Here is a 14,527-nt window from a genome sequence, read left to right as displayed (position 1 = left end):
GCTGAGCAGGCCATCCAGCATAGAGCGGTAACATTTTAAACTACGTTCTGAAGTTTCTACAAACAAAAGGGCACAAAGGATTGAATACTTTTCAAGTGCACCCATACTCAAAAACTCCAGAAGAACCAATGTTCAAGTAGCTGAGCAAACCACAACATAAAACTTTGGGGAAGGAAAAACAACTACATTAATGGTGTGATGAATTTAAAAGAGGATGTACATTCTGTGCATTCTCTTTTGTCCTGCTGTCTGCGGAGAGTTCAGAATGTTTTTGAAAAATGAGGACTAACTGCCTATATAAATGCATCCTGAATCTCAGGAACCAAGAATATGCACAGAATGCACACGTGCTTAAGCTGAGCAGGTCAATTATAATAACTTTGTACTTTTTGCATTTACAGTTAATAATATCGCTCTGTTAGTAAGATGTGTGTGAAAAGCACACCCACATAAAGGGACAAACACACATTTTGGTATTCTAGTATTCCTTTCACTTTTCTTTTGAAGACCTGCACATCAATCTACTCATATGAAGACCAGTTTCTCCAATAAGATTTTTTACTTTTTTACTTTTTTTATAAGAATTTTATTAAGTTTGAAACAAAGATAAAAACTACAAAAAAGCAAAAAAACCTACAAAAAGAAAATAACTAAAAAAGTGTGAAACACAAGAAAAAAGAATTTTGAAGATTACATACAGAGGTGACTTCCGACTTTCAACAAGAATACACAGCAATTTCCATAATCAATCCCTTACTCTATATCAAACCAAGATCACATAATTTCTATAAATTGTTCCATTAGCACATTATAGAAGTCACTAAATACATTTGCTCCTTCCCCTTATATTAGAAGAAAGAAAGAAGCCTCTAAATCAACTCCCCCCCAAGACAACATTTAATTATTTCCTTCCTACCCGTATTCTATATATTTCTGTCCACTATAATAAAAATCAGATTATAAAAACATATAAATTATCTACTTTTATAATTGATAAAACTATAACAATCTTAACCCTATTAAACCTAAAACCAAGTAATTATTATACCTTATAAGTCTTAAAAAATCAAACAAATCTTAAAAGTAATCCAGTAAATCTTAATCCACATCATTAAAGAAAAATGAAATTATACAAGCCTTAATATCAATCCAGATAAACAATCTTAATTCTTTACCCCACCTCAAAATATACCAAAACATTTACATATCTCCATATTACACACAAGGCATTTTTCATTCAGAAATCAAACAGCCCAACCACCCCCCTTAGAAACTCAGACTTCTCAGCAAAAAAAAAAAAACCTCCCACAGAACAGAGCTGCCTCTTTCCTATAACATGCCATCAAAAAAACAACCCCATTTGTAATTTGCAAGTCAAACTGTCCCTTTAACCCTTTTAGCACCCTTTAACCTTTTAAAATGTATTCATCACCTGGCATTTCAACAAAAGCTTCAATCTCACTGTCAGTGGAAACATCTCTATGTTTGTTAAAATCTTCATCTTCTTCCATGACATCCTCAGCCAGATGACACATTTTAAAGCTTATATTTTTTGCAGTGTCTGGAATGTCTTGCAAAATAGCTTGACAGGTATCATGAAAGATCTATTTAAACTCACAGCGAAGCTCACAACGAAACTGAGAGTCTCCTTGAAATCCTCCATGTTTCAGGCAGTAGATTATGGCACCCCCTAGATACTTGACCAGTGAGAGTAGGAGTTAATGAGTTAAGAGAATTGGAGAAAGTTGTTGACATAAGAGAAAATATGCTAACAAGCAGCTCCAGAGAAAGTGAGCAGAAAGCTGAAGATTCAGAACAGTAAATTCAATATGCAGGAAAATATTAAATCCTTCAAATTTAATACAAAAATAACAGGGAGACAATTATTTATTCTCAGTCCTCCTCAATGTCAATGAGAAAACAAACCAAAGCTTAAAAAGATTTTTGAAAATTAATCCCAGAAATAATGACAGGCACCAAGAGAGAGCGCTTCTCCTTGCTGTAGAAAGTCTCTCTTAGGGTGCATAACTTAAAGAATATATAAATTGGGTGATTTAGAGTTGGGGTGGCTCAACCTAGTGTCCCTTTAAGGCTACAGCGAGGCTTGGAAATGATGACGTCCCTGGCCTCCTGGCAGTTCTTACCCGATCGGCACAAACGCTGTTTGCGATTCTCAGGCTATAAGTCACTGTTCCAGAGGGCAGATGGGATGATTCCAAGGATTTTCTTTGTCTGTGAAAACGCTCTTGGGCTTCGGGAAAAAGCCTGCCTGTGCCCAAAAAAAACCTGCCACTGTCAGTTCTGTCTGCGGAGTTTGCAGACACAGCTGTTCAGTCAGCCATGTCCCCACCAGAAGTCCCCCAATAAGATTCTTTACAAAAAAAACAGCACTAACTTCCCTTCCAGGTATCAAACAGTGGCAGGATGGGGGGAGTGTCATAGGTTCAGGGGTAGTGATAGCCTTCTTTTTCTTCCATACAATCACCTGAGCTTTATATACATGTTATGAGTGCATGTGGCCTTAGAGCCAGTGCACCCTGTTTGACTGTGCAAGGAACTGGGTAACATGATCCAGGGAGTTATCCTAGATTTTTTTCTTCTGATAAGTAAATGATTGGCATCTTAGGAAGAACATCCACCACCTCCATTGGTAATATCTGGGCAATGGGTGATGGGCACTGCCCATCTGGACAATGAGGTGAGGGTCTGGGGCTCATTCCTCTCCAGTGGCAAGTTGGGGTTATCCAGCAAGGGGAGGTTCATTTTACAGAAGACAAGTTGCTCCACCAAGTCAGCATCCAGATGTGAGGAATGAGATATAAATAACCTGTCCAGGATAAAACCCTTTCATTCAGAATATTTGTTGGTGGACAAGAGATCTACATCTTGACAACCACTGCAGAACCTGGCCACCCAGCACAGAATGGAACAAGCCAATAGAAATCACCTTTTCTTCTGGCCATGTGCCAAGCACACAGCCCCAAGTTGAGGTTGATGTGCTTGGACCTGCCAAGGAAAACCCCATGCCAGAAATGAGGCCTTAGGGGAAGTGGCTGCTGCTAAGGGTGTAGCATCTACTGGATGATCTACTCCCTCCTAGCTGAAGCCTAGTGATCTCTCCACCAGTGCCACTATTTTCCTCTTCACTCTTTGGTCACAGAGACTAGAAACCACAAATGCTTACTCAGAACTGAAGGGCTTCAGCAATTGCATTTGGTGTGAAGTTGGGCTGCCAAAGCTCTTACAGTATTTTGGAGTCCAGCTTCCTCCTGGGGGATTTTTATAGAAAAACATCAAGAGACCTGGTTCAGTGTGAACATTTTTAATACAGAAACTGTTGTACCATGTGTTCCCACATCCAGGACTCAGGACTCACTGTCAGATACCTTGTCACATCATACACAGCCACCTGCTGCTTGAACAGCAGCTAAGCAGAGTTCCACTGGATGGAACTCTAAACCCATTATGAAGCAGCACCCTCCTTTGCTTAGATCCTACTTTATAGGAGATGCTGGGTTATACAGAAACAGACATCTCAGTCTTCCCATCCCTTCCTTGTGTTGAGGAAGAGGCAAGACACACACACATCATCTCAGCTGGATTAAATGTCTTAGATGAAGTGGATATAAGTAGTGGAACTTCCTGCTTGCAACAGTCCCAGTGCTTCCTATATCAGTAATGCAGGGCAGCCACTATCTGCCTCCTAAAAATAGTGTATGTGAAGGGATCTGGTCCAGGATGACTAGATGGAGGAGGCATCAGAATCCACCATTGTCTACCATGCTAAATACTGATAATCCACTGTCATCTGTGTGATAGCATGTGCTACATCTGATACCTTTGGACCACCCTCTTACTTGTCCCTAGATTGCTGCTTCAGCAATTGTGCAGGCATCTTGCCATGACTGAGAGCAGGTACATTGTCAATGGTCAGTAACAAGGTAGCCTAGAACTGCCAGAGATAGGAAGGATACCACCTAGCTACCTATGTATCTCCATGGCTGAAAGCTGCTTCTTGTCCATCCCCTTTGGAGTGGTTGCAGATAATATAACAAGCATGCAGTGCTTCCTTCTGGCCTGCAGCATTCATGTTTTGTTGGTGTGGACAGTCTGTTAGCATCTGTGGGTCACCAAACAGTTATGTGCTGTGGAGTCAGATTCAGGAGGGCCTGATCCTCAGTCTTGCCCTGAGTTCCAAAAGGAAGGGAGTGGCTTCCTAGCTGAAGTGTCAAAACTACCACCTCTGCCTACAAAAGGAGGAGGGACTCCTACCTTTGTACACTGGGCCCATCTTCAGCCATACCCACCCTGATGCTAGCCTAAAATCAGCTCCTTGCAATAGTAGCCCATTCCCTACCCCCTCCCACAACCATAAAAGCCTGGCCTATCTAAAATATCTCTCCCAGCCATTAACTTGTTTCAATAGGGCAGTATAGTTTGCTGATGTTTCTATGTAAATCTAAACTGGAGAGTGGAGTGGAAGAGGGAACCCTAAAACAGAAAGAGAAAAGGCTGTGTTTCTATTTAGCAAGCACCATGCTTTCAATACCAGTATACGTGTGTCTGTCTATGAGCACACCTAATGAAGCGAATTCCCCCAAATAAGCAACCATGCTTTTTTGGAGGAAATAATGCTCTTTTAAACTCAAAAGTTGATTGATTTAAAAAAACAAGGGGAAAGGAAATCTAGAGGGACGCCCCCCACACCTCAGAACTGATTTAAAAAAGAATAGACTGACTAAAAAGAATTCAGGCTGTAGGGTTGTCTCAGAGGCAGGTAACCAGCTATACAGCAATTATCACCAGCCACCACCACTCCAGCATGAGTCCAGTGATCTCTCACAGCAATGTCCTTTTCAAAAGCAATCTCTTTCTCTAACCACAGTCAGATCCAAAATGGCTCCTTCACTGTACTGTGTGGTCCACAAATACCTGCTGCTTAGTCCAAACTCTATTACTTAGCCTAAGCCAATAGCAGAAGAGACATGACAAGTCTTCTGCTGTACTAGCCCAGACAGCAGAAATTAAAAGGTAGTCAGGACAACTTCCAATCACATCTAAAATAGAATGGGGCATTCAAAACGCTGTCATCCAAAGCACCTGCATTTTTTCTGAACTTGAACCAGAATAGCCTGTTTTGAAATACGTGATTTGTTTTGTACCTGAACTAGCTATTTTGGGCTTCAGGTAGTCAGTATGGAAATTGTTTCGCACTTGCCTGGTATACAGTACCTTCCCAGATTGCAAAGGGTCCAGATTCCCAACATATTTTTAGCTTTCTCCTTAACCATCCATGCCTTGAAAATGTGTTCTGTAAATAATAAAAACTGATTCAGTGATATCTCAAGATACTAGTAAATGTCAAAGTAAGCAAATAAGTACTGTGTTATGTAGTCATTATTAGGGCTATATTCACTTTGAAAATGATTTGAAATAATTCCTTTGGACTTCACATGAATGCAACACCTCTCTGCTATTCATTAAAGCAGCCCAGTTTTTTCAGGCTTCAGCAAGAGCCTGAAAAAAGATGCTATTGCTTTAAGGAAGCTATTCTTTAAATTTCATGCTAATCCTGAGGAGTCTGGGCTCATGCAAGATCTGAAATTTTCTTACAAATTATTTTTAAGGCCTGCACAGTCTTAAAAGTCCTGGCAACAATGCTGCTAGTTTCAGAATTTTCAGACAGAGTCACTGAAGTGTTGCCAGATGAAGGAATTGGGTTATAAACCTACTTTTAGGCCATCTATTAACAATAGCCAAACTATTTTTCAAAGATGTATTTGCTTTAAGAGTATAAAGTAAATACAAAATATGTTTTATTCTTACCCAATAACTTTAGGAAAGTGTGACTTTGGGTTGTCTTTTCTCTGTCTAGGAACATTCTGGCAGAGTTTTTCGACTCCAGTTTGATGAATTTCAAATTGTCAGCAGCTCACATGATGACACTATCCTTATCTGGGACTTCCTGAATGATCCAGCTACGCAAGCAGAATCTAACCACTCCCCATCCAGAACATATACTTACATATCCAGATAAATGGCACTATATTCTAGATCGCACTTGCACAGGTAAAGACAAAAGAACTCTTGAGAGGCATCAGATAGGCTGTGTAATGGTGAGGCAAGTGGTATAAATAGTCATGTCGCTTATAGCATCTTAAGGATTTAATTCCTGAAATGAGACTATTCCTCAGCATCCCAAAGAAGATTATGGTCACCCTATTGCCACTTTTTCCAACCAGCCATCCCATTTCTCACTGAAACTTTCTGTCTGAGAAAATCTAACCAGATGGTTATTAATAAACAGATAATGTACTGTCCTTGTGTGTCATAATAATCCTTTGAATAACAAAAGTTCTCAACTGGAATTTATAAAGGAATAGAGGGAGGGGGATATGCCTCAAATCAAGAACCTAAAAGTATTAAAAGAAGATAACATAGAAATCGGGCACTGCTCTTGTACAGATTGGGATTGGGCACTGCTGTTCAATACACCAAAAACTCTATACAGTGTATATGTGATCCTTCACTGTGATCTCTGTGATTTCCACAAACGTACCAACTCAGGATTTTGGAGGGAATTCTGACCACCTTTAACATGTCTACCTCTGTTTCCATCCATCCTCTTTCAACCACTATAACATAAGTAGGCACTACAACTGCCTACTTCATTTTAAATGTACTTTAGTCTTATACGAATGGCCATTTGTACACTATTTTGCAAATTCAGAGTATCAGCATTAGGGAAGCACTACATTTGCCTAATATGTTTTGAAAAAGGTATGTTGTAAAATTCTGCCATCACTTCCAGGGCAGGCCCACAGAAACTTATTTTCCCACTTAAAGGCATTCCTGTGAGGCCAAGCTGTTACCACAGGTGATTCAGCAGAAACTATGCTGTCCGTAGCCTCTGGGCTGCTCACTTTGCAGTTACTATGTCACTGCTGAGCCTTACAAGTGGGCCACAGATCTAGGCTCATCGGTTATCACATTGATTAATGTCAGTGCATATAGCCTCATTGATATAAGGTAATACCAAGAGAAGTCCCTCAATCCAATTTGTAAAATGTACCTTTTTAAGTGGCTCTGAGGATCAAAAAGAGGAAGACAAGATGCATCATTTATAGTGATCCTTCCTATGGCTTTGGATATAATTTGGCAACCAAGGTATGTTTGATAGTAAGAACCCCTCTAGCTTATACCAGAACACAAGGTCTGTGATAGAGTCTGCCAGAAAGGGAGATAAGGTGTAAGCCTTTCGCCTGTCTTAGCTCTCAGTCATGCCTCTGTAGCCATTCTGCAATTCAGAGGCATGTTTCACCATGCTTTCTTTGTTCCAAGTGGTCAGGCTTGACTGCATGCCATTATAATCCAGACCCCAAACACTTAGAGTCTTCATGCCTCATGCTGGCAGGAGTATTTTGATTAGTACCCCCATTATGTCTGGCTTTCAACTCTATCGTTACCCAAGAATGTACTCACTTTCTGATCCATTGTGTGGATAACCCAAGAGCAGAAATTCATATGTCAACCTTCTATAGCTCCTGGTTTTGAGACCTTTTGAGACTATCCACAGATATCATCTGATATGACCATCATATGTTTTACCAATGAGATGGACCTGCAATTGCAAGATGGACCTGCAAGAGATGGAAATAAAATCAGGCATCCAATTGACCTGCACCTGTTATCTGGAAGAAATGCAATATTCCAGGTGGGTGCTGATGATCTGAAGATTTAAAGCAACAAAGAAGACTTTTCTTAGTTGACAAGGAGTTGACATTGGACGATAGGTCAAGCACATAATCTACACACTTAAAAGGTGATGCCACTATGTGTCAAAAACAGCAAAAAATAATCCAAATAAGGATAACCTCTTATTCCACAAAACCTCAAATGGCCTATTATGACAACTGTAGATCTGGAGAAACCATGGGGGCAGTAGCTAATGCAGAGGAAAGCATATGGATCTCATAAGCTTGTGTCTTCACTTTAAAACTCAGAAAGTGATGAAATATGGAATAGACATCCTTTAGATCCATTGGTGAAAAACACTGCCCTTTCGGATGTGAGAAACCATATGGAATTTTTGGACTGATAGGAAATAATTCATACTCCAAAGATCAAGTATGATACAAAGACACCATTTTCTCTCAATATTGTAACATATCACAAAACTCATATTGCAGTTTAAAGAGTGAAAGCCTTTCAATGGCTCCTTTAGGAAATAGTGTGCATATCTTGTGCTCAATGAGGCCCCCCTCGTTGAGAGTACCAGGCCCATACACTTAACAGTAAGCCAATTTTTGAACCTAATTGAGGATATCATCAGTTTTACTACTAAGAGTCCCTCTCTGTCAAACAGCAGGTCTTTAATACATGCCCTTGCTTCCTGCATGAGACCTGTGGAGTAGAGCCAGGCATGCTGATGAAGGGTGATAGTGACAGCCATAGTTTTAGATGCACAATTACCAATGAAACTGGCAGTGTTTTCATCCTGCTGAGCAACCCATGTTGCTTTTTCTTGGAAGAGTTTAACAATGCCCTTTTTTGTTGTAAAGTAAATACTTACCATGCCAACCAACATTCATGGCTCCATAGGAGGATAGATCAACACAACTTACTAATGACATCTCCTTTTTACCACCAATGCATATGCTAACTACACATGTGTACAGTGGTTTGGCAGTATGCAAGATTTTGGAGCGTTCCACAGACATCAGACAGTGCAAATGACATTAGACAAGTTACATTCAGTTACATGGTACCTGAATAAATAGGCCATTAGGAAATCCCTCACCCAGTTGTAGGTTCAGATTTAGAACTAGAGTAGAATCAAAATGTATCTCATCACAGTTCATCTTGTGGTCAGGATATTTTAACAGATTCACTGAGTCAATCACCTGCTATCTCATGACTGGCAGTTGCACCCAACTGTTGTTGTCTTGTTTCACTGTGGGGAAAGCCAAACATAGAACTGTTTGCAGCCCAGAACCAACAGAACGATCAGAATTACAGTAGGGTCAGCATCAATTCTCGTTCACCACTTTCAGTTCTGTTAGTCAGATGCCTTTCTTACATCCCGTTCTACTGTTCTCTTTGCCTACCAGAGTCTTGCTGAAGATGCTGTGTGGCAATATGGACTGCACACCCTTCATTATTCCATCGTCCCTGGTTTGCTTTTAACTTCCTTGGGATCTGAGCAGAGTTCCACACACTACCGTGATTCACATGCAGAAAGGGTGATGCAGTAATGTAACCTAATGAATCCTTCGTCTCCACTTGGGAACTTCACAGAGGCTGAGTTCTCAGGACCACGAGATCATGAATGCAGCATAGAAACCTGACATTCAAAGAACTATAATGTTAATGATTCTCAAACGTTGTGGCCGCTAAGGCATAGACCTGCTTAATTGTTTCCTTAAAAATATTCTGAACTTCTTATCTTTGTGACTGATGGGTCCCTCTCACTCTTCTCCCAAGGTTAGCCTTGTAGCTACTGCTTCTTTTAGAGGTCCTTTTCAACAAGTGTCACTTTCCACATATTTCACTGTTAGATGTTTCTTTAAAGGTTGTTTAAATCTTTGACTCTTCCATCCCATTCAGTTTTACTCTCGTATGGAACTTCTCTCTGATTTTGACAGGTTTAACAGAAAGTCCTTCAGGCCAAATGCTTCATGCCTTTTATGTTTATTATCAAGACAGCATTTCTAATTGCCATCAGTCTGGCATGCCAAACCAGTGGACTTTGTGCTGTAGGTTGTGATGAGCTGCCTCTGATATATCAGAGGGAATAAGTTGTTTTAACACTAGGTGTTTCCTTCCTTCTCAAAGCTATTTTGGAATGTCATCTGGCACTTTTTTCCATGAACTGAGCAATTAGATGGAATGGAACCGAATTACTTGGATGTGCTTTGGGCTTTTTTCTTTTGTCTAACCCACACTGTGTCACCTCAGAAGAACCTGCATCTCTTTGTTAGATACCAAGATCCATGTCAGGGCTTCTTGGTATCAACAAGTCTTTCTCAAACTAGATGACTGTAACCATTAAGCTTTTCTGTTAGTTCACTGCTCCTTTTGTCACTTTCAAAAAGAACAGCAGCAGCTTCAGCTATATGCCTTAGAATGATCCCCTGCTGGGCATACTTTTGAGGGGCCTCAACAGAATGCTTGTTCAGGAAAGAAAACTTACCTGCAGTGTGCTCATAACTAAGTGTGTCTCCACTAGGTAAGAAAGCCATTACTCACCCATATGTGTGAATCACAGAGATTGTGATGAAGAACTGCTTATTTACTGTTGTGATTTTTAAATGTTCAGAGATGGAAGGGTGGAGTCTAATAAATCAGTTATCCAAAGCAGTCACTTAGGGTCTCTATTAACCCTATGTATTACAACACAGCCATTATTTGAAGTTGATCTGTAGGCCTTAGCCTGTCATTCTGACTGCAGCACAGTGGTTGGATAAACGCAGTACAAGTTGATGGTCTCTTTTCTACTACGTCTCTCAATTATTTATTCATTAATTCACTCTTCTTGTGGGTTTATCAGTCTCTTTCCCCTCTGAAATCTATTCTATTCAGAATCACTTCACTAAGAATAAATTAAAACAACCCTATCTCCTATGACAATTAGGACCCAAAAGAGTTGTGTTCCAAGTATACACAGTTATACTACATTCACAGAACTGTTGGTGCATTCATTTCATGCAAGTTCAGCTGTATGCATGATTTTTATTTTAGGTTATGTTAAAGTTTCAGTATATTTTTATGCATCATGTATAAATGCAGAAAGACAGAACTCTTCTGTGCCCCAGAAAATGTTTTTTTTTCTTTCAGTTCTGTAGAGCTGTTCATGCATTACATGTACCATGATTAATATGACAAGTGTACACATTCAAATAAAAGAATAATCTAGTCCTCTCTAATTTGTAAAGCATGTAAATTAAGTTCTGGTTGCAAAGTTATGAATTACGAACAGTTACTTCCTTGTCTTTCTTTTCCTCAGGACTAAGCTGTGATACTTAAATGGTCTGCCAATGCCAGGGCAAAAGATTTACCCTCAAAACAGATATTACTGAAGAGACAGAGGCTCTCAGACGCTTCTGGAATCAAGTTCTCATGCAGTTGATCTCAAACAAGTTCTTCTTAGCACAGCTGACTGCTTGACTGCTGCTATATCAAAGATTTCTTTTATCTTTCCTGAATGACTGATGTGTACGCTTTCCCTCTTCACACACTGTCCCCTCAACTCTTGTCCTGCGTGCAGACTTCCTATAAATATATTTCACATGTTGTCAGAATTTCTTGCTTTGCTCTTAAGCAGAAAAATCATTACCATCGTTCAACTGGGAGATCCCTTTTGATGTGCAAGTAAGAGAGGAACAGCTGGCTGATGCCTCTAACTTTTGAGACTTGTATAAATGGCCCCTTTCCTTCAATGTAAGATGGCCTTGGACTTTAAAGAAATTCCAGGTGAATGCCAAATGAAGGCCCAGGTGGCCAGAAACTAGCTAGATGGTCATAATGAAAGTTTAAAACAATTTCAGTTAAGACCTTTGCATTTATTTATCGGTATCAAATGTTGGTCTGGGAGATGCCAGTAAATGAAAATGTAAGTTTTATTTTGTAAGCCTAATATGGCTTAAATGGAGAGGTTTATTGATCATCAATTTCATTGTTTTAGTGGATTTCATATTTAAATAAGGAAATATAGTACAAAAAGTGACAGAAACTACAGGGTTCCCTATACACTTGTATCTTCCTACCTTTTTCCTGCATCTACATTAAATGAATGCTTGCAAAAAAAAATCATATTCTTCCTACTAACCTGGTTGAATTGTTTGTGAGTGGGCTAACATTTGTATATTCTTCCACCTAATTGGAAAGGAACTAATAAAAGAATGGATGTTATGACTCCACATCTCAGCTTTAAGAGAGCTCAGCTCTTTAAGCTGCAAGACCAGTTTATGTAGGAAGAGAAAATAATGGAAAAGAATATTGAAGGGTTATGGGTGGACTTCATGCAGGAAAAGAAAAAAAAACTTGTTCTATATTTCTAAGTAATCACATGATAGCATTAGGTAGTCACCAACTCAGAGCATCAGGAGGTAAGAGTTTAATTCAGTTGGCAAAGGCTTGTTTTTAAGTGTGAAATACCAGAAAATAAGATGTTTATGTTGCCAGGCAGGCAAATTCACTTTATTCACTTTAGAGTAGCAGTTGCCCCAGTATAATTCATAGTGACTATTGGTCATTTGCTATGGCAGTCACAGTGGGTCATAAGTTGATGGGAACAAAGAATATTTGGGCAACTGGTTTTGTCCATGTTTTTTCATCCTGCATATGATCTATGATCTGGATTCATATCATCAAGGAAGTATAGCCTGAGACATTGGCTTTCTTGGGAGAAATAATGCTAATCCAACATGTGAGTGTGTCTAGATGTTCTTCTGAGTTCAGAAATTTTTTGCTATTCCACACTACTTCCTATAGCAGGAGGGGAAGAAAGAGTACATTTATTTCATATTTAACTCTTCATTATGTTTAGAGACTCACCATTTCCCTTAACACCATTAATCACTGTTCTCCTAAGTCAACAAGGACTACAGCCTTTGCCATGTATGCAACATGTAGAACAGAGTATTAAGAGATTATTCTCATCTTTCTCTTAAGATCAGCATTTCCCAACCTCGGCAATTTTAAAATGTGTGGACTTGCTGGGGAATTATGGGAGTTGAAGTCCACAAATCAAAGTTGAAGTTGCTGAGATAGGGAAGCACTGATTTAAATCAATGTTTTCTCTCCAGAATGCCCTCAATGTTTGCAGATGTGTGATTGCTTTCCCCTGCTCCCAGAGGAGTTTTAAATAGGGTAAGACGTAGCTAGTGCAACTCTGCTTCTGTAGTCAGTCCTCCTCCTTCCTGCCGTTTTCCCCAAACATTTTAGTGCTGTTTGTTTCTGAACAAGTATTGGCCAGTTAATCTTGATGTATAAAATAGGTTTTCATGGAGAAAGTAATTAGGTTTTCCTGTCTCCATTTCAAGGAAAACAACTGAAATGGAGCTTTTCTGATAGAATGAAGATAAATCATTCATTGCCATGGAAGTAACTGCAAAAGGAAGACTTTTTCTTTCAACTTCACCCTGCACGAACTTGAAAGAAATTTTAAGTTTTCAGCCTTCAGTCTGCTGAATATCCAGCCCAAAACTAAGGCTTTGTTGTTCATTGGCTCTAAATATTCCACCTTGTCTTTTCTCTGTAAAAAACATGAAATGGATTGGGTAGATATGTAATTCTCACATATCTAAAGTGAAATTTGCTTTGGAATGAAATTGTTAATCGTAGACAGCCTTGTCTTACGGAAATCAGCAGGCATGTTTATTCACATTCACAATGGAAACAGATTGGAGCACAACTAAATCTTAGTCATAAGAAAAATCCTTACTGTAAAAATCTGTGTTTCTACTACTGGAAGTTGATTATTTAAAACAAAAAATGTTCAGTCAGGGACACAGCTGAATAAAGGAATCCCCTTGTAATAATGCTGAGCCATTTTCATGGTGCCAGCATCAGGGAAGCTGAACGTTTTAAAAGATTATTTTAAGAATTTATGTCTGTTTATTACATTAGTATGGGAGAAGCACCCCACTATGCAATTAACAAAATCTGTTTTGATTAAATAAGAGACTAAGGAAAAAGCTGCATATGTGTATTCCTCTTTTCTGGTCTCACAGATAAGAATCTTTTTGAGCTCATGTGAGTAGTGGGATTTCACACTTCTCAAAATTAAACCTTTGCGGGTTTCACTCTTTCTGAGTGAAATTCAAATGCATCTAGGAATTAACAGCATCATCAGGAGAAATGGTTGTCTATGTGTAATTTCCTACTGTCCTCTTGGGTTGGGAAAATCTTTAAAAACTTTAAAAATTTTCTTGGTCCTAAGCCTATGTGAAGCATTTTTAACATTGCTAGCTATACATAATTATTTTTCTTTCCCTTTCTAAATAGTCAAATTATTATTTTCCTGAAACAGAAAACCTTGTAAAAAGAGTTATTCCTCAAACTGTATATTTAGGTAATCCTCAACCTCCATTTTTCTGATAACGACCCCATATATCCAGCTGAGAGTGAACCAACAATGGTAATGAAAGCACAATTGTCCCCCTCACGCTGACTCCAACTGGGTTCAGATTCCTAGAATGCACATTGAGGAAGCAGCATCTCTGATAAAATAATTTTAGCTTCCTCCTGATTTATAACATGCCTACTGGAATAAAGCATAGATGCAACTCATCCTTTATAGAGCACCATAGGGAAATTTCAGTTGGTGATTCTGTCTGCTTTCAAAGTCATAGCCTTTTAAGACATTGCAGCAGTTTTCCCTTTCAGTAAAGTTACATATCAAAGAGATTGCCTAGTTTTACAAAATGTAATTGGACTGTATTGGACTGGACTCCTCTGTATTTAGAGACAGTGCTCATTCAAGGAACTGCAAGTATTTAGTGGCCTTTCATTGATACCAGATAAG

General features: G+C 39.1%; 1 protein-coding gene across 6 annotated transcripts in view; it reads left to right on the top strand.

Annotated features, from left to right (window-relative positions):
* Positions 1 to 13,701, top strand: part of BTRC (beta-transducin repeat containing E3 ubiquitin protein ligase) — a 180,081-nt gene extending 166,380 nt beyond the window's left edge. For all 6 annotated transcript variants that reach the window (XM_063307064.1, XM_063307066.1, XM_063307062.1 and 3 more), the window contains 2 exons: positions 5,876 to 6,069; positions 11,006 to 13,701. In XM_063307064.1, coding sequence (XP_063163134.1) covers positions 5,876 to 6,037 — 162 coding nt within the window. In that variant the 3' untranslated portion in view covers positions 6,038 to 6,069; positions 11,006 to 13,701. The remainder of the gene's footprint in view (positions 1 to 5,875; positions 6,070 to 11,005) is intronic.
* The last annotated feature ends 826 nt before the right edge of the window (positions 13,702 to 14,527 follow it).

This window comes from Candoia aspera, chromosome 6, assembly GCF_035149785.1.
Source record: "Candoia aspera isolate rCanAsp1 chromosome 6, rCanAsp1.hap2, whole genome shotgun sequence".
Taxonomy (NCBI): Eukaryota; Metazoa; Chordata; class Lepidosauria; order Squamata; family Boidae; genus Candoia; species Candoia aspera.
Note: the sequence above shows the minus strand (reverse complement) of the source record. Positions and strands in the feature narration are given on the sequence as shown.